The sequence below is a fragment of the Gasterosteus aculeatus genome, chromosome 21 (genome assembly GCF_964276395.1).
Source record: "Gasterosteus aculeatus chromosome 21, fGasAcu3.hap1.1, whole genome shotgun sequence".
NCBI classification, from domain to species: Eukaryota; Metazoa; Chordata; class Actinopteri; order Perciformes; family Gasterosteidae; genus Gasterosteus; species Gasterosteus aculeatus.
Window position 1 is genome coordinate 3,031,983 of NC_135708.1, and position 21,122 is coordinate 3,053,104.

General features: G+C 45.8%; 2 protein-coding genes and 1 pseudogene across 4 annotated transcripts in view; 1 reads left to right on the forward strand and 2 right to left on the reverse strand.

The window, feature by feature from the left end:
* Positions 1-21,122, reverse strand: part of LOC120814248 (dual specificity calcium/calmodulin-dependent 3',5'-cyclic nucleotide phosphodiesterase 1A-like) — a 609,273-nt pseudogene that overhangs the window by 223,929 nt on the left and 364,222 nt on the right. The gene's annotated exons all lie outside the window — the stretch shown is intronic.
* The window catches only part of LOC144390238 (uncharacterized), a 93,686-nt gene that overhangs the window by 23,274 nt on the left and 49,290 nt on the right, over positions 1-21,122 (forward strand). The gene's annotated exons all lie outside the window — the stretch shown is intronic.
* LOC144390325 (uncharacterized) lies at positions 10,489-13,346 on the reverse strand. Of its 2 annotated transcripts, XR_013454350.1 has the most exons (5): positions 11,489-13,345; positions 11,290-11,351; positions 11,122-11,199; positions 10,911-11,025; positions 10,489-10,816 (listed from the first exon to the last, which is right to left on the reverse strand). XR_013454350.1 is itself a non-coding variant. In XM_078096835.1 (4 exons), exons 1-4 carry the CDS (start codon positions 11,741-11,743, stop codon positions 11,016-11,018), a joined length of 405 nt encoding a protein of 134 aa, XP_077952961.1. In that variant the 5' UTR covers positions 11,744-13,346; the 3' UTR covers positions 10,892-11,015. The 2 variants fall into 2 exon arrangements, 1 of the variants encoding a protein (XP_077952961.1); XM_078096835.1 differs by lacking the exon at positions 10,489-10,816 and having other exon boundaries at positions 10,892-11,025; positions 11,489-13,346.

A 21,122-nucleotide genomic window follows, 5' to 3' on the forward strand; every position in this document is an offset into this window, starting at 1 on the left:
AAATGAAGACATGTCCAGGGGGCCACATGTGAATTGAGTAGATGCATCTGATTGTTAGTGTTCATCTATTTTCATTTCAGGATGTTGCATTAATGCTCATTCAGGTTTATCGTCAGCTTGATGTGGGAGCTATTATTTAGTTACTTATTCTTGAATATAGTTGGATTAATTGTTTGGGTAATTGGATCACTAATTGCACCTGGAGGTTACTTAGGGGCACAGCCAGGTGGGACCAGCATGCACCTGGGTGACTAATAGTGTTTAGCAGTGAGACAGTGAGACAGAGCACTGCATAGGAAGGCAGACAAGTTGTATCGTATGTGTTGTGGATCCTGTGGAATAAAGGCGAAACAAAGGAAAAGATCGGCCAGACAATCCGCTTTCTTACTGCGTGACAGAAAACAAAAACTAGGTGCAGCAGTGACCCTTTGATTCAAAGATGTGTTGGTAACAAGGACAAATGGCCACTACAATTAGCATGTTTAATAAAATAGTTGTAATATGAATCAAACACAATTCCTAGTCATTTATGTGATATAATTACTGTACACATGAACAGCCACAATGTAACGTTAAGACCTGAGCAGCACAGCATTTCTACCTCCCATGTGCTCAGAGTGAGTTACTTCCTCTGTGGGGAAAAACTGTTAGATCATCAGCTGTTAACAGCCTCATATGGTTTGGAGGAGTAAGAACATGATGTAGAGTCAAAGGGAGAGAGAACAGTTTCATTTTCTCTTTAGTTCAACACTGTACTAAACCTCTGTTCCATCTGAGAGGAGGAACGGGGGAAGTCGTGAGCGATGGAGAAGATGAGCCTGAGGGAAACAACAAAAGATGACATCGTCACATGAGGGTCACGAGAGCGTGGTGGTGGAAATAGAAGAGGAAGAGGAAGCAGGTAGCTGTGAACATGAACACCAGGGGGCCGCAGAAGAGCTGTCCATCACATCAGGACTCCTGTCCATCAAACCACATGTGCAGAGAACCCATCCAAACCACGGCGAAGGAGGAGAAGCTGCTGTTGGAGGACGTCCTCCTCATAGACATTCTCAGATATCTGCAGCAGCAAACCAAAGACAGCGAGACAGGAGACGACTGCAGGTGAGAGACAAACAGCCCCAATACCCCGTCCCCCCCAGAGGACAAATATCCAGGTAGAGACCCTTCAATGGGTCTCCAGCAGACAACGTGGGGACAAAGGATGTTATATATGTGGACAGGAGGACCATTGGTGCAGAGAGTGTCCCAGGAGTTATGAAAGGGACATGCGACCAAACGCTCCACCACGGCTGTTCTATACAACGCAGCCCGGCAGAACCAGAGGACGGGTCCACCTCCCCCCCCTCATACAACCCCCATAACAACTAACTGGTGACACACCGACGCCCACTGCTTCCCAACAGCCCAGATAAGCAGCCTTAATCTCCCCAGTTTACGACTCACATTCCAGGTAGAAGAAGGGAGAATAGAGAGTACAGACTATTGAGAGTGTCAGAAAATAGATTTACAACCAGTACGAAACATTGATTTACTAATAGAGGGAAACTGTCGGTAACAATGAGACACGGTTGTGAAAGATTTAAATGAGGAATAAAGGTGATAATTGTTCATAGTGTCAGTTTTTTGTATCAATGTTTGTAGTTTTTTAGTCTCCTCCTAAACTCAGAGATGGGCTGTAAATTGTTGAGTGCTGCTATTGAGTGTAAAGTGCACGATACACTTGATACAGTATCTGGATGATGGAAGCAAACGTCTGATCAAAGGAACATTGATAGCAGCAGTACATGAAATAGGGAAACTTGTTAGACGGTCATCCTGTAATGGTACAACAAGTAGTACACACTGGAAGCGAATGGCGTAAACAAACAGATGGTCGTCCTTGTTTCAGCCCACTCAGCTCTCTTTCCCTTTCTCACTCCGTTGAGACTTGGTCGAAAGTCTTTCGGAGACCCTTTTTAAAATCCTGGATGGAATTTGTTCCGAGCAGTAAAAGTTTTTATACACACATGTGAAGGCCATCCTCAGTGGCAGGTGCAAATTATAATTAATAGACCAAAAAAGAAGAAACGCGGATATGAATACCAAACAAGATGTGAACCGTCTATGAGATCGAGTCGCCCGCCCTCCCTTCTCAGGACACAGCTAGTGGTGTGAATCTTGTGGTCTGAAAGCATTGTTGTGTGCTCACAAACCATGCGATCGTAGGCCGGCTCTTGATCTTGTAACCGGCGGCACATATTGGCCTCAGTGTCAATGAAGGCATGCAGCTCGCTCACTGGCCTTTTCAGGTAGTGCACTTCATTGGGGGCACGAGAAAGTGCCATATTCACGTTGTATCCTGTCGGAGGAGTCCAGAGCAGTGAAGCGCCAGCTCCGGGTCTCCGGTTGTTTCCGTGGTACATGGTGAATATCAATAAAAAGACTTGTGGAAAGCCTGTAAAAAGGCGTTTGATAGACGGTAAACGACTCAGTGTGGTCTTTAAAAAGACCGGTGGAAAGCCTGTAAAAAGGCTCAAATCCTGTAAAAAGGTTTTTGTTTTGATGGTAAATGACTGACTGACTGTGGTCTGTGAAAAAGAGTGTTGAATCTTTCAAAAGGCTACTTAACTCTGTAACGGACAGATGTCGCTGATAAATTCTCTGGAGAAAATATCTGAACTGCTCCCTCTGAACTCAGTAAGACAATGAACAGAAACATCTGATTCCGTTTGCAAATATTCTGATTCCGTATGCAAATGAATGTTGGAATAATACGCACTCATGTGGGGCGAGCATTCCGTCACCATGGAGACGGGGTACAAACACGGCGCACAGTAAAATATGTATATACACATCTCATAAGCAGCACGTTCAACAACGTCTCTAAAATTTCAGCCATTAACAAAGACTTTAATACAAGACATTGAAGACATTGTTCTGTATCACTATTGGTCAGAAAGTCACCTGTATTTAATTTGCCTACCTGAAACCCTTTGATGCTCACCTCAGAGTTCAGGGCCACCGTGATAGAGAGGGGGAGCTGCTGCTGTTCGGCTGTGCAGGAACCACTTCCTGTTGACCTGCAGACCACCGAGCCGCCACGCTGGAACACAGAAACCTGAGAGGAAAACACACGTTTCATATAGAATATGACATAGGAAGTAACCCTCGCTGTGTGAATTGAGACTTTAACACTAACTGTGTCCAGGGTGACGGGCAGACCCAGAGTCCCGCCTCCTTTATGCGCCTTTGCAGTGAGGACGTCGTACCAAACCTAAAACACAAACAGCCCTTCATGTAACAGGCGCCATGAGGTGACTTGTGAGCCACTAGAAGACGTTTGTTACCTGCTGCTTGATTTACCTCACCAGATCCAGGAAGAAGGACTCGCACAGCTTGAACACGCGGCTTGGTTACAGGACTGGCCAGCAGTGCTCCACCTACATACAATCAAAGACAGTTAAGATCATAAAAGTGAGAACTTCACCCAGTAAAAAAAGGTATTTATCACCAATCATATACTGGTGGTCCACAGCGAAGGTGCTCTGTTCTCCTGGGAACTCCACCCAGAGAGGTCTGTGCGCGTTTGAATAAAACAAGCATTTCCATAAGCTCTTCTTAAAAAGTGGATCTACTGATGTTTTAATGACCAACTTAAAACATGACAAACATGGACCTCTGGTGTCAGAAAGCAGAAGGTAAAGTGGACAAACAGCCTGCAGTACTTCCACTGGGCAGCAGAGGGAGGCAGACGGAGGTGTGAGCCAGGTGGAACAGAGTGAACCAGTAAGGCAGCAAACAGGACCTGAGGGCACAAGAGGCAACACTCGGATCATTACACACTGAACAAAGAGGACTGTGCACGTCCACGCTGATATTTAACAAGGCCACCTCCTCTTTGTCCACTAAGACACATTTTGACGATTCGTCCTGTTTATTGTTTTTTCACGCTAATTGAAAAAAGACCTAGGAGATGATATTCATTAAGGGAAAGCAGTCGTTCCTGGTGGATCCAAATGGCTGTGACTCATTTGACTGAAACAGTCAGAGAAGCTCTGTTGGATCGCAGTGCGGATGGCGGCGGTGACTTTCTCCCCAAACAGCTTCGTCCCCTTTGCAGACTGAGAGCTCCCGGCGTCTCGCTCGCTCTGCGGCTCTCTCCTCCTGATCGCCCTTACTGCATTTTAAAACCAGACCAACACCATCAAAACACATTCAGCTCAGCTGAGGCCGATTGCCTCCACCTGCCACGTTCCCTGAGCCCCTCCCCCTCTCTCTCCCCCCTCTGCAGACGAGCAAAAACCACGGCCACCACCACAGCAGAGTTCTGGAACGTTTTTATAATGTCTGCAAGAGAGAGGCCTCAACCACTCAACAGTTTGACACGGGACAGAACATTCCAGTCCAATGTTACAGCACCAAAGTCCCTCATTGGTAGCAACTCTACTTCCATTTGACCATTTTAGACATAAACTCTATTCAGTCAGAGAAACATTACCAGGCCAACGAGACCCCTCATAGATCTGCCCGTCTCTGTTCTTGATGAAGTGCCCCCCATCTCTGGCCTCATTAGACAAACACCAACCGGGGTCGATCTTGATGTGAGGATCGGTTATCACGACCAACTGACAGAGAAGAAAAAAATGCACCATAATGATTCGTGACACCCAAAAACAAACAAGGCCGACAATGTGCGCTAGAAACTCACCTTCCTCTTCCTCTCCTCCAGGTGGCGCTGCAGGTTGGCCGGTTGGGGGGAAAAGCGCGGCGTCCCAGGTGAAGTAACGCTTCCCCTCCGTGTGCTCGATATCCATCCAGATAACGTCGCACGGGATGTCGTGGCGGTCGAATCCAGCGTCCACAGCCTTCACGTCAGCCTCTTCGTCGTAGATCCAGCGGCTCTGGTGGTACCCGAGAGGAAACAAAGGGGGCGGGGCTTGATATCCTGAGAGAGGGAGGAGAGACGAGTAGCCGTGACTTATGGATCATGTGAATATTGTCAACATGTGCAGAAACAAACTAAGAGGGGAAGTGATACAGAAAGCATCGTGTTCCTTCTCATTAATGTGTGTAATTTGCAACATACAAGACACAATAAACAGTAAACAACCTGATATCTGACGCTGCGTCCTTATCATCCTTATCTAATCCTGTTGTGGGGGGTTTCTTTCCACATGCAAATAGTCCAATATATTGTGTGCTGCACACTGGTACTGGGTGAACAGCTGCTGTGGACCGGGCCCGAGCAGAACCACGCTGTCCATCACACCTCTTTCTGTCAGTCTGTGGCTCCATGCGCCTCGTCTTCAGTGGGGGAGTTTGGCCGTGCTTAGAGAGGGAGGGGTTTGTAAAGTGGTTAAATGTGCATTTCTATATGTTTTCCAACATAAATGTAGTAATAAACGGGTTTATTGGCTGTTTGCCAGCAGGAGGACAAAAAGCAGCAGCAAAGTCTGCAGGACGGATCAATCGTTCCCAGTCACACAAACGGGATGAACTACGCAGCTGAAAGAAGAAGCTCTCTGACCGAGGACCAGATACTGTATGAGAAGCACACAGGAACAATACTCGCCCGAGGAGCCGACACGCTGTGACCCACGTTAACAAGCGTCTCAGGCGTTCAGCCAGAACACCCAAAGTCCGGTCTGGTTTGTGGGCCACTAACAGCGGAACAGAGGCGTACGGGCCGAGGCGGCTGTAAAAGTCGTACGCAAAGACATCCGGCTCATACAGCCGGTGAGGGTCCCCGTCACTGCCACGGCACATGAACTAAGGATCATCAAGGGATTGTGAAAATGAAACATGGATGTTCCTGCTCGTGTCGTCTGCTTGTAGTTCATGTGTGTACCTGGTGTCTCTGGGCTGAAGGCCGTCGGCGTGCTCTGGTACACGAGGCTGAACCCGTGGAGACAGAGGTCGGACCCGATGCTGCTGGGACCTGGAGACGGACAACACGTCCATTTATACTTTAACTAAATACAGAAGGTATTTTAGCGAAGATCATGCTGGTGTTCTTCTCCGGTCCGATGCATCAGACGAGTGAAGATCTGTGGGAACTAAACTGTAAATATCTACAAGGCACAAGAGGAGTTTCAGTATCCGCCTCCATCAGAGAGCAGTGCAGCGCTACTCACATGAAAGGAGGAAGAACTTCTTTGCAGCTACAGAGACTTTAAGACATTTTGTCTCTCAGGTTTCATGTATTTTATTTCTTGTTTAGAGCGATAAACGGGTACGTTCATGCATTGTATCATTTTCCTATGATTCAGGGACACTGGAGTAAGATGGACTGTTGCACATATGTTGCTTATTACTTTGAGCTGGTGTGATTGTGTCATATTTTCTGATCATGTCATTGTGAGGAGTTGTGTGTTGTGAGTCTTGCCGTGTTCGTCCTGTGATGTTGTATGTGGGATGAATGCAGCGTCACTTCTTCTTCTTCTTGTTCTTATTATTACTTTGGCCACAACACAAATGTAGGATGGAGAAAAGTCCATCACTGGGTTTTTGGGCCACAGTGTGACGAGCTGTAAAGAAAACATTGATAGGTATGAAAGCCAAACGGTTGCCAGTCAGTACACACCTGAGCCAAAGAGCAACACCAACACTAAGTGTCCACTAGTGTCCTGTTCCAGTCAACCGGATGCTTTGTCCAATATTCACTCTGCTTTTTGTTCTGTCTCTCTAGCTGCTAAATGCTCCACTTTGGTCCCCACGCAGTAATAAACGTTGTCTCTGGTGTGGGAACTTCTCAACTCTAAGATGCAAAAACCTGCTGCATTGATTCAGTGACATCACCTCATCTGGACGTCAGTTTCAGCTCGCTGTGTCTTTACTGTAGTTTCCTGTCACGCTTCCTCCTCTCCTCTTCCTCCCCCCTTGATCCCTCTGTCTTTGAGCTGATGTGTGAAAACCTTATTTGTTGATCACGGCACGTATGTGATGCTCCACAGAAGGATTGCACCAAGTATGTGCTACATTTCAACACCTCAGTTATGAGTTACACACAAATGATGCATTTTTCTATTTTGTTTATAAATGTCTTCATTTCTAAATTTTAATATCTTGGCTTTTTGTGAGATGTTTGCAATATGTATAATATCACGTTTTTAGTTAACATAATTCAAAGGTAACTAAAGACATGGTATTATTTATTTGCAGCTTAACTGTGGCTATTTTCATCAATAACTTGTGCATTATTCTGCCAGCAGATCAAATTTAGCATCTCCTGAAAATGAGAATGCAAAGGAAGTTGTAGCGTGTGTATAAAGGCTCAGTGTTCAATGTGGGGGTTCAGGGTCCCTGCAGAGTCAGAATACAGCAGATGGACTCTACTACCCTTTCCACCACAGAGGGATGCTGCTGAGCCTCTGTTGTGGCTGTGCACTCGTGTCTTTCATCAGGACCTGACGTTTCATCATTCATCATTTTACCATAACATTTGTTGTCTTGGCCAAAGTCCGACAGTCTTGTGCATCATGATGTTCAGGGCAATGGGTCGACCACGGCAGGCAGTTGGATTTGAATCTTCTCATCTGCTGATGCAAAGATACTTAGAACATAAACGCTGACAAAGGAACTAGACAGTGTTGTAGACGTTTTTCACTTTTTCACACGAGCTGGGAACCTTCTGGAGCCCCCAGTGACCCCCAGTGACCCCCAGTGACGCACCGCACCCACTTGTGTTCAAAAAATGAAGAAACTCCAGACAGACAGAAGACATGTTGGACTGAAAAGTTCAAATGAAAAGCCTTTAATAAAAGAAAAGGTGTTGTGCTAAAAAGAAGATCTCAGCTGAGGATCCGCTGGTTTGTGCATCAACAGGCCACAGAGGAGCTCATTGACTATCACATAGTGACCGTCTCTTGCTTCCACCAACCAATCAAGAACAATGGGTGCTTACAGATATTTATAGAGTTCAGTAAAGGTGTGAGAAGCAGTGTCCACACCCCTGGACACGTGACGCCTCCTGGTGCGTTCAAGTTGACTAGTTATTTACAGAATATAGTGGTGCAATGAGGTATTACATTGGATGGCGCGTTCACTGTAACTCTCTGGGTCAATATAAGTGGTGCAAAGTATTACATGAATGCATTTTGATTGGTTACATTACATTGAACACAATCATAGCTGTGCATTGGTGTTATTCTATTGATTAGTGTCCACATGACAGCGGTGTCACACTATTCTCATGTCTTTATTGATCACATAGTGTCAGAATCAGGGCTGTATCCTGGTGGACACTAAATGCATTTTATCCATTGGTCTCATTCATGAAGCGTCGTCAGTCTGACTACTGTAACTCTCTCCTGCAGGTCTCCTGCTACCACCATTCCACCTCTGCAGCTCATCCACAATGCAGCAGCTCCACTGCTCTTTAACCTTCCTAAGTCCTCTAAACATGGTGCTCACGTACCGTGCTGTGAATGGATGGGGTCCAGCTTACATCCAGGACCTGGCCCAACCCGACACCCCGACCCGCACTCTCCGCTCTGCATGTGATAAACTGCTTGTTCCTCCTCACTGAGAGCAAAGGAACTCAAACAGTGAGTGTGATCCAGAATGCAACGACGTAACGGTGATCCTACAACACTGTTCTCCTGATCTGGAAACTTTCTTCATCCACTGCAAACCCTTTTATTCCCCCCGTGAGTTCGCTTCATTCATTCTGGTCGGTGTTTACATGCCGCCGGCGGGCAACGTGCACGAGGCACAGCGGACACTCGCCGACCAGATACGGCGTGTGGAGCGGACCAACCCGGACTCTTTAGTTATTGTCCTCGGGGACTTTAACAAAGGAAATCTCACCCATGAACTTCCTAAATACAGACAGTTTATTAAAAGCCCACCAGAGAGGAGAAGACGCTGGATCACTGTTACACCACAGTAAGCAGGGCTCATCACGCCGTCCCTCGTGCTGCACTGGGACACTCTGACCACGTCATGGTCCATCTGATTCCTGCATGCAGGCAGAAACTAAAGCTCTGCAAACCTGTGGTGAGGGAATTCAAGAAGTGGACCAGTGAGGCGCTGGAGGATCTTCGGGCGTCCTTTGACTGCACAGACTGGGATGTTTTCAGCTACTGACAGTCTGGATGAGTTCACAGAGGCTGTAACTTCCTACATCGGCTTCTGTGAGGACAGCTGTGTACCATCATGCACCAGGGTGAGTTACAACAACGACAAACCCTGGTTCACAGCGGAGCTCAGAACACTACGCCTGCAGAAGGATCAGGCATTTAGGAGTGGGGACAAAGACTTGTACACATTACATTACATTACATTACATGTCATTTAGCTGACGCTTTTATCCAAAGCGACGTACAATAAGTGCATTCAACCATAGGGTACAAACTCAGGAGAACAAGAAACAAGAAAGTGCAATTTCCTCAAATAAGCCAATTTACAATTTGCTATAGATGAGTGATGTTACAAGTACAATTTAAGTGCTACAATTTGTTAGTCTTTAGTCGAGGTAGAGTCTGAAGAGGTGTGTCTTTAGTTTGCGGCGGAAGATGTGAAGGCTCTCTGCGGTCCTGGTGTCTTCAGAGAGCTCGTTCCACCATTTCGGCGCAAGGCGCAAGGGCAACAGAGGCAAAATACAAGTTTAGCAAGGCGGTGAGAGACGCTAAACGACTGTACTCTGAGAAACTCCAACAACAGTTCTCAGCAAGTGACTCTGCTTCGGTCTGGAGAGGCCTCAAACACCTCACCAACTACAGGCCAAAAACCCCCCACTCCATGAATGACCTCCGCCTGGCAGACGAGCTCAATGAGTTCTACTGCAGACACTCAGTGTGTTTACATGATGGTATAATTGTAATCTTTGCTTAGTCGGACTATGATATCTTTCTGGGGGAGGTGCTATTATCCCAATATACATGGCAGTGAATAAATCGAATTATTGGCCGAAAGCATGTCATATATACGATACGATAGGTGGCGATGTTTTCATTACAGCTAGTTGTGATACACACTGCATGAAAAGTGAGATTTTCGTCCCCGTAAACGCCCGGAAATCTCCCTAATTTCCGACAATTTCCGACAATTTGCAACCCGCGCACGTCGCGTTTGTCTGTGCCACAAATTGTCGGAAACGAACCATGACGTAGGCGGAGAGCTGGCGGAGGTGCGAATGGCCCGAATTAGCATATGAATGCAGCGAAACCGCGGGTGGCCGAGCCGAGCGGGCTTGAATATCCTTACTCCTTATTGGATGAAACCACAACTTACGAACAAATAAAATCACTCGTGATTGGCAGCAAAACCACACGTGGGCAGACCAGGCTTGAGTTTCCTTGTTTATGATTGGATAAAAACAACTTTCAATCACTCGTTATTGGTTGGCAGATCTGTCGCTATTGGTCACCCGCCTCATTTTATTTATATATTCATATCATGCTGTATATTCATTTCATGGTTATCCAATGTAGGCTACTACACTATTATTAGGATACCAACCAGGACATCAATGAATTTATAGAGAAAATGAACATTTGCCACATGTTTATGCAAAGAAAGAGCTTTATTAACAACACACAAACAACAACTACATACAAAGTGAGGATCTGCCCACACTTGGGTAACGGCGGTTTAAAAACTACAGCTCAGTAAACTGTCCGTTTGCCTCCTCGGGGTTGTAGACCGTCACTGGCGCCGTGTTTTCTGAGGCAGGTCTGTTGTGCAGGCGCCTCGTGTGCGTGTGGCGACCGTACGATCCACCCGAGACCCCGGCAACAACGCCGTCCCCTCCGTCCGACATGAGCTCCACGGTGGCGGATTTCCAGCGTTCCACCTCGTCATCAGCCAGCACACTTTGTCTCGATTCCAGCAGCTGTAAAAACAACAATGAATCAGTACTGTGCGATGTGTACGGACACAACACATCGATCAATGCACCTGAAACAAGTCAGCAAATAAACTCTGACCCTCTTTCTTCTCGCTCGACTCCGCGCTGAATCCTTCGCAGCTTCCGCCCGCAATGAGTGTTCCGGCTGAACCTGAAGCTCCTGCGTCCCGTCTCACAATACGTCTCACAGGCAGCTGGAAAACAATTAAATGAGTGTGATATGAATACAAAAAAAATCAAACGCAAGTCACAGTAACATTTAACAAGGAAGGAGAAACAGTGTCACTTACACACAATGACGTCGTCTAAATCTGGACTTTTCCCGGAGCAAATACGAGGTCACCGCCTCATTATGAGGCGAGGTTAGTCTGTGAAAACAAAATGTACAGTTATGATCGGTATCTATACGTATATATTCCCTTATAGCGCAGAATGAAAGCATATTCTTTAAATCTTACCCTTGCTCCGGTTCGTAGCGCCTGTAGTTCGTCTCGGCGTTGTGAAGACGGCGCAGCGCTTCCTGTAAACGACACGGCAAAGAAAACACACTTTAATAAAGCTGTTTCTGCTCACTTGTAAGGCTACTAGGCTACTCTTAGCTTAGCTTGAGGCTACGCTACTTTTAGCTTAGCTTGCAGTCATCGAACGTATTCTTACCGCTATCTTGGGATTGTGCGCCCGTCTCCTCTTCTTTGAGTCGGTTCCTCTCCTCCATGGACAGAAACCCGCAGAGTCCCGAACGCTCCAGTGGAGCGAACCGCTCGTTGATATCGGCAGTTTGTTGTTGGAGTTGACGAGACGATCCACTGAGAGCATCAGCAGCTTCTTCTCGTCTGTCTGCGGACTGGCCGAACGTTGGTGACCGCGGAGAGGAGTTGAAGGCAAGTTGAACGCGAGACGTCGTCCCGCCATTATTCACGAAGCAGCAAAACCAAACAAAGGAACTGGAGATCTAGTTCTTCTGAATATAGTAACACACACGTGTCTGTTTGTATGCTCGTCTTGCAAGTACTGCTGTCTGAGTCATGCCTATGACCTCACACGTGATTGGACGAGGAGTCTAAGGGTCCTCCAATCACATACGAGGTTGTTATACGGAAGGACCAGTATTTTAGGAAGACAATTGGTTGGGACTTTGAAACAGCTGATATGCTTTATGTAAAGCAGTGTTTTGGTGTCAGCAGAACGACTTTCCCTAGAAACCTGTACAGTGGTGCCTCTTTCTCCATTCCACCAGACACTCTTGAGTCTGACAGACATGCAATGTTGACAATGTATCATCACATGTACCCGTGTGTCACTGAGGTTGAATGTTTTGCCGTGACATGTAAACGGGTAACATATATGAATGTAACTTACTCAATCGATAGATGTAGAGCATAAAGGTCAGCATGTGTTCATGCTAAGTGGTGTGGAAACACTAACAGTTTTGAGGAACCCGTCCTTGACCCTCTAGCAGAACTACGACCAGCCATTATAAAGCAGTTTATTGTTAGTAATGTTGTGTCAAAGGGTACGGCATTTAAACATGTTCTTGCACAAGTTTCCTGGCTTCATCTCCACCCGGACAGACATTTTTATGGAAAGCCAATAGAAGTTTGGGGCTTGCAGGGAACAGACACGTCATACCCAGCATCATTCTCCCAGTTGAGCGCATTGCTAGAAGATGTGTGGTTAATACATCCTCTGTGCATTTAAGTAAGACCAAAGAAAAGGTCACTGTAGTCCTGCCACTATGCACTGTAGTTGAGCTCTAGGAGACTGATCTCTGCAGACCCCTCATGCTGATTCAAATGTTGTTTGCATGCAATGCTCATTTTACCTTGATTAAAAGTTATTTTGTGTATCTTTTTTACATAACATTTGCCATTGCTAATGGCGTACACAGTAATCTAGCATATTTTAATTAAATAAATCAATTCAAGCTAAAATGTAAGCGTCTATAATTAGGCTACTGAGCCTGATCTATTTGTACCAGAGATTTTCTTACCTTTTAAAAAATGTCACCTGGGCTAAAACTCCCTCTGTGACCCTGATTTGCATTTGTATAGCTCACAGCATTTTCATTTGCATGTCAAAGCCTCCCCTAGAATTAGGAGGAGGGTGGTCAGGGGGGGTCTATTTGGATGTGACACTTCCTGTAAGTTGGACGTCTTCTAATGTCCAACGTATCTGTAGGGTGGGAGAGGAGAGACGGGCCCTGGAGGACGCCAGGTATTACACCTCACACTCACGCTTCACTGTTCAACACACAAACTCACAACACTGGAGGAGTTGTGGCATCAAACCAATGTTGGTAAAGAAGCCTTTCCAGGGGAGGAGATCACGGGCAGCGATTCCACAGAACAGGGTCAACAGGTAGAATCATGTCCTTAATTAAACCACAACTAAATCAAGTACACACACACACACACACACAATACAATCAAATAATACCTCCTCTGTAAACAGACACATTATGACACTCGGCCTGTTTAAACATAATTACAGTAATCCCTTTACAGCTGTGTGGACTTAAGGGTCTCAATGGCTTGGTATGATCTTCTATTGTCATATCATACCTTATATTAAGAGACTGACAGTAAATATACTACATAAAGTCCATCTCACATCATTAAGACATCAAACGTCTGAGCATCAACACAGAGGAAGCGATGAGCTCCGTTACTCCGTCGCTTCCTTCTTACGCGCTGTAATTGAAAAGAGGCGTCAGGAGCAGAGGAAGGAGCGCTGTGTGACAGTGCTGCAGGAAAAGAGATGGAAAGTCCGGCTTGTTAAAGGTCACCAGTAGCCAATTCCCCCCCTGTCCCTCCCCGGGCCGCTCCTATTGGCTGATAGAGGTAATCATGACCTTTTCACACAAAGCCAAACCAGCACGTGTGCAAACAAACATCTAATCCTGATGTATGTCTATGCAGGGGGAGCGAGGCACAGATGGAGGTCCAGGGACTCCCGGTGTACCTGTGAGTGTAGATTTGCACTCCCCCCACTGGGTGGCAGTGAAGCTTTTTTCAATGTTGAGATTCAGTTCTGTGTTTGAAATATATGTGCAGGTGTGCAGTGAGTTACAACGACCAATGGCTGGCAAGAACATCTCCACCCATCACTTACAAGCAGCTAAATAGTGGTCGGAACTCGAGTTGTAAATAATCTCAACATCTGTCAGTTGTTAATAACAGAAATCTTCTGATAAAATCACAACAACTGGAATGAAGATGATATCAATACGAAACAAAAGTTACGTGAGTAACTACGGTTCACTGAATCCAGGATGACCACAGGTCTTTTGTCTCGTGGCTGCGCAGGTCGAGTATTTTATATAACAGCAAAGTCACCTGTGACCTCAGGTGACCTCCACAGTCTAGAGGTTCTGGTGTCGTCCTGAGATCAGTCCTACGGTATCTAAGCCCTTAGAGCGCAACCGGGTACAGTAGTCTCCCCCCCGATGGAGGGTCAAACTGGGACAGCTGGATAGGTTGGTTGGCAGCGGGCGTGTCGGCCCCTTTGAGCGAAAAGCTGTAGTCGGCCACAAGGTGACATCCGAGCCGACCGGGCTGGCGTCCAAACGGCAGCTTCAAGCCTCCCAGCCCCGTGTCACGTGGCGGGGAAGGCAGGACCCAGACGCAGAGCTTTGGCAAACTAAAAGACTGATAGTCAAGACTTCAAATCAAAAAAAGGCCAAGGGATAAAAATGCAGACAGGAACCAGGAACCCTCAGACCCCGTTGACACGATGGGGAAACGTTTGGGCCTTTCATTTACACAAAAACAGAGGTTTTATCACGGAAAACGATCGTTTCTAAAAACTACGGCCAAAGTGGAGATCTCTGAAAACTCAGTATTTGTGTTTGCGTGTGAACTCGGTCCAACGGAGTTTTAGGTTGTCAAACGTCACAGTGTGCGACTTGTTGTTGGTTTTGAGAATTCTGATTGGTTTGCACGTCTTTATCCTTCTCGTTACACTGCCGACTACAGGTTTGGCGTAGTTATGATGGCGCCCGGGGACGTATTTATGCGGATTCATATAAACAGAAACTTTTTTTGAAAACAGAGGGGCAGAAATATTTTTTTCTGTAAATACTGTAAATATGTGTAAATGTGGCCTCAGACTTGAACTTCCAGAACATTCATCAATGACGTGACACGAGACGCACACGGCTTAAATACACTGGGAGGTGCAGGTGATTGGACACAGGTGGAAACAATCATGACACGGCAGCCAATCACAGGACAAGGCAGGAAGTGAAGTTACCAGTGTTCATTTTGGCAGCTATTTTTGATTTAGTCTTAGTCTTTGACGAAAAATGCATATTAGCTTTAGTCACATTTAGTCATTTTAATCCTTCTTAGTTTTAGTCTAGTTTTCGTTGACGAAAACTAGACTAAAATGTAAGTAGTTTTAGTCCCATTTAATAGCTTTATTAAACTCCTTTTCTTCCCTTCTCAGGCCCAGGAACCCCCTGTGTTGTGTCCATAACTGCATAATAGTCCAGCTTGCAGTACTTGGTTGTCCATTAGATGTCCCTCCTAGGACAGGTCTATAGATGTCCCTCATAGGACAGGTCTATAGCAGGTCGGCAAACGTTTTGACTCGCGGCCACAATGGGCTGTAAAATGTGACGGAGGAGCCGGGCCAAGAACAAGTGGTGGAAGTGAAAAGATTTGGATTTTAACAAATAGCAAAGCATTTATTTGCAAGGCAATTTAACAAATTGGCAAAGGTGTAACAACTTCATGAAGACCAGGGACCTAAACGTGTCAAGAGCAGCTCAGCCTACATGAGACACACTGTCAGGTCCATATGCATCAGCAGTGAATTGAAAAGTGAAGTGAAAGTATTTTACTGCTGGAATGACATATTTTCGTCTCCAGACAGACTTCCTAATACTTACTGGGTAAAATAAATATGAGCGTTTGCTCTACAGTGGAACAGAAAGTGCTCTTCGGGCTCAACTGGAGTCGGGAGGGAAACTCCACCGACGTCTGTCAGGGGATAAAGCAGTTCCGGTGTGGAAACCCGAGGCCCGACACCATAACCAGAGTCTGATTAAAACGAGTCACGTGTACTCCGTGGGTCTGACACTGCAGGACATTAACATGCAAACTGGTGCGCTACATCTGACAAAATAAATACGAGGCGCCCTGATCCTGATCAGTGGCAAAAAACAACAAAACAACAAAAAAACAACTAAACAAAAGCACAGACGGGTAAAAACTGCTAAGCAGATAGAGACCCTAACAGTCCGATCTTCAGCTCCTGCTGTCCATATTGGACAGTGTCCTCTGGCAGGATACGGACCCCCAGATTACTCTGAATGTTTCTCCGTTGGGGATTATTTCTGCTCCTGATGGGCAGGTGGCATCTGGAATGGCAGCAGGTGTTGACATGCACTTTGAGCTTTGAGTGGTGGAGACTGGAAAGGCGAAACCCAAAAATACAGGGAAGGTGTTGACTTCCACGTTGTGGTGCATGGCTCAGAACGCTGCACACTCGGGGCCTCGTGGACCAGCGCTTTTGTGCCCACGCATGTTTGTTCCGTTTTAGGGTTCTGGAAGGACCACCGCAGGTTTGTTCAGCACACGTTTCTTTTATTTTCTGTTTCTGTCCACACATTTACATTTACACACTCACGGCGTCCAGTTCGTGGTTTCTAACTACAACCTAACAAGAACCCATCTGAGGCTCACTGAGAGAATGAGCTGCCAACCTTTCAGTAAAAAATAAAATGAGATCTACTGATGGAGAGCTATGATGGAGGCTGTTTTTCTTCACACATGTTCAACTATCAAACATAATTTACCTGCATTTGATTGATTTTTCCGATATCAGTGCATTAGAAGTGAGGCAGTATACATCACATCTAGTGAGGGGCCCAGTCCTTTGGATATTTTTCTGTATGTGGCCCTCGGGAAAACAGTTTGGACTACCCTGCTATGGACCCGGCGGTGCTGGCGGTCCGACCGGCAAACAATACAGCCGTCGAAGTGGGGGGGGGGGCGCTGACGGTACGCCAAAGTCGGCCCACTCCTCGCCGTTGGCGGCGGGCGGCACCGGACGCTGGACTTTCAGACCCCTGATTCAATTCAATTCATTTTATTTTGTATACCCCAAAATCGCAAATTACAAATTAGCCTCAGAGGGCTTTACTGTCTGTACACATACAACATCCTCTGTCCCGAAACCCACCATCGGCACAGGAAACACTCCCCAAAAAAGGAAAAAACCCGTCCAAGAGGGAAAAGGGAAGAAACTTTAGGGAGAACGTCAGAGGAGGATCCGTCTCCTGATGGACAGACTACAATGGATGCCATGTGTACAGAATGAACAATGTATAATACATGAGACTATATGACAGAAATGATTCAAGTAATTGTGAGTAGTAAGCCAGGCGCACAGCAGGACCACTGCAGGGGCAACCACCATCACATAGAACCACCATCAGATAGAACCACCATCCACAGAAGCCTGTGGGGAGGGAGAGCACAGAGACTTAAGGAGAGGGTAATGTTGGTTTACGAGTACAGTAATATGATTAATATGTAAAATAAGAAGCTGAATTAGTCATGTGCATTAATAAAACGTGAATTATGGTAGAACGAGAGCGTGAGAGAGGAGCACGGTGTGTCCTAAGAAGTCCCCCGCCAGTCTAAGCCTATAGCAGCTTAACTAAGGGCTGGTCCGGACTAACCTCAGCCAGCCCTAACTATAGGCACAATCAAAGAGGAACGTTTTAAGTTTTACTTTAAAAGAACTGACCGAATCTGCCCCCCGGACTGAAAGTGGAACCTGGGTCCACAAAAGAGGAGCTTGATAACTGAAGGCTCTGGCCCCCAGCCTACTTTTTAAAACCATAGGAACAACAAGTAACCCAGCATCTATGGAGCGCAGCTGCCTTATAGGGCAGCAAGGTGTTACAAGCTCTTTTAGATACGACGGTGCCTCACCAGCAAGTGCCTTGTAGGTGAGGAGAAGTACCTTAAAATCTATTCTTGATTTAACAGGGAGCCAGTGCAGAGAAGTTAATACAGGAGTGATATGATCCCTTTTCTTAGTTCTTGTTAATACACGTGCTGCAGCATTCTGAATCAACTGGAGAGGCTTAAGAGATTTATAAGAGCAGCCTGATAACAAAGAATTACAGTAGTCCAGGCTGGAAGTGACAAACGCATGAACTAATTTTTCACTTCACTTTGAGACAGGAAGTTCCTGATTTTTGATATGTTACGTAGATAAAAATAGGTAGTGCTTGAAGTGTTCTTTATATGCGAGTTGAAGGTCATATCCTGGTCGAAGAGAACTCCCAGATTCCTGACGGTGCTGCTGGGTACCAGAGCAATTCCATCCATAAAAACTGTATCACTTCGAAGGCTCTCTGGGCCTATCAGGATAACTTCCGTTTTTTCTGAGTTTAGCATCAGGAAGTTGCCGGTCATCCAAGTTTTGATGTCTCCAAGACATTCTTGAAGTCTTAACTAGCTGGTCCGTCTCTTCTGGCTTGATCGACAGATACAGTTGAGTATCGTCTGCATAACAATGGAAGTTTATGCGGTGTTTCCTGATAAGATCGCCCAAAGGAAGCATATAGAGGGTAAATAAAATCAGTCCAAGTACAGAACCTTGTGGGACTCCGTGACCAACATTGGTGGTCTTTGAGGCTTCACCGTTTACAAGCACAAACTGGGATCGGTCCGATAGGTAGGATTTAAACCAGCCGAGTGCAGTTCCTTTGATACCAATTAAATGTTCTAGTCTCTGCAACAGGATACAATGGTCTATGGTATCAAATGCGGCACTGAGGTCCAGCAAGACAAGAAAAGAGATGAGTCCTTGGTCCGATGCAAGTAGAAGATCATTCGTAATTTTCACCAGTGCTGTTTCTGTACTGTGATGCACTCGAAATCCTGACTGGAAATCCTCAACAAAGCATTGTTTTGTAGAAAGTCACATAATGGATTTGCGACGGATTTCTCAAGGATCTTAGAGAGGAAGGGAAGATTAGAGAGGTCTGTAGTTAGCCAACACCTCTGGAGCAAGAGTAGGTTTCTTAAGAAGAGGTTTAATTACAGCTACCTTGAAGGACTGTGGTACATGTCCTGTCAACAAAGACAGATTCATAATATCTAATAAGGATGTGCTATGGAAAAACTTCCTTAAGCAGCTTGGTCGGAATCGGATCCAAGAGACAAGTAGATGAAGAAGTCAGTTGATCAAGGTTGATGGAAGAGAAGGCCTCCAAACAGGCATCAGGGCCCACTGCTGCATCCAAGGTTCCTACATCGGAGGACAGGTCGGCACTGGTTGAAGGCAGGAGACCATCAATTTTCTCTTTGATAGTCAGAATCTTATCATTGAAGAAGTTCATGAAGTCGTTACTAGTGAGGTCCAAAGGGATACACGGCTCGACAGAGCTGTGACTCTCGGTCAGTCGGGCTACAGTGCTGAAGAGAAACCTGGAGTTGTTTTTATTTTTCTCTATTAATGATGAGTAATAAGATGCTCTTGCGTTACGGAGAGCCTTCTTATACGTTTTAAGGCTGTCTTGCCAAACTAGCCTAGATCCTTCTGATTTGGTGGAACGCCATAATCGTTCAAGTTTCCGCACAGTTTGCTTTAGGTTCCGTGTTTGAGGGTTTTACTACGGAGCAGAATTCCTTCTTGTTGCTATTCTTCTTTCCAGAGGAGCAATAGCGTCCAGCGCCACTCTCAAAGAGCCTGTAGCAGAATCGACAAAATGATCGATCTGGGACGGATTGAGGTTCTCACAGGAGTCTTCTTGATCTATACAATGATAACTGCAATGTTCTATTCTCCACTGAACTGAAGAGCATTGCAGTTGTGTATATGAGCACATTTCACATGTGTGTGTGTGAGAGGGTATTGTGAGTAATGTCCCTCACAGCCCCTCATACGTTCCTCTCTGGTTTTAAACACTGGAGCAGCGGCTTTCCTGATGCTTATTCGATGTAGTGTGTCTGCTGTGCTGAAGGGACGGTGGAGTCGCGTTGCAGCAAACCAAAGTCTGCAGACTGAGTTGTTTGAGTCAAGTCTGTGCTCCTGCGTAAGGAACTGTAATATTTAATGAAAGCAATTTGAAGTCACCCAGAAACCTAAAAATAAAAAAAGAGCCGAGCCGACGTAGAGGAAGTTGTTGTGAGTCACATGGCGTTTTTGGAGCATTCATTTTTCATTCTGTTGTCTTTTATTTCGTAATTTGTCCCATTTTGGTTATTCTTGACAGATATATGTGTGTTTGTTGTACTTTTTAATGCTGTCATATACGGGAGTCTAATGAGCTTGCGCACATACGGTGTGTTAAACGGTAGTTAATGTTATGCCTGTAAAGGGAAACACGGTGATCCATTAAACCAGCAGGAAGTGAAGCGGCTCGGGGACTTTCCTCACTGCAGAAACAGCAGATTAAATCCATAATTCCCGTGAGAAGCGGCAGAGGTAAGACGTGTGTGCGTGTGCGTGTGTGTGTGTGTGTGTGTGTGTGTGTGTGTGTGTGTGTGTGTGTGTGTGTGTGTGTGTGTGTGTGTCTTTGCTGGCTCGCTGTGTGTTTCACAGTAACTCTGCAGGCTTTGTCTCACTCAATGATTCATAATCCACCGATTCGCTGCTGTTCTTTGGCTCCAACGTCCGCGAGCTTCAAGCACCGACAAAATGTCCCACTCGGTCCAAAGGTTGTGGACAAACCTGCACGTCATATGTGACTCTTCCCCACCAGCTAAAGGTGTGTTTGGAGTATTTTAATGTGGATTCCAGCTTATTGTAGTCAGGACTCTGCCGAATAAAAAAAAGATAATGCGTTGATGTATTTCATCATGATATATACCCTAAATAATGGTTTCCGGTACTGGTTCTGGTCCGGTTTTACGTCCACATGTCGAGCCCACCATCACGTGTTTTGGTTTGTGAGATTAAACGTTCTTCTCTTTCCTCACATCTGTTTAAAAAGGTCGTGTTTATCAAAGTTGAAATGTGAATAGGGTGGATAGAAAGTGTGGATTCATAGTTCTCACAGTGCCGACGTTTCCTGAAAGCAACACAGTTGAGGACACGCCCCTCACGTGATGCCACGCCCTCTAAGCAGATCAGGGCCAGAAGTCAGAGACAAAGCAGACGTCCTCTTTTACCCGGTAGTGATGGGAATTACGCCTCTTTTTAGAGAATCGGCTCTTTCGGCTCCCAAATGGCTCTTCTGATTTTTTGGTGCTTAAATTAATTTATCACCAACAATAATGTAAAATTATGCGCAATATGAATTACTAATGTTAAAAAAAACACACTC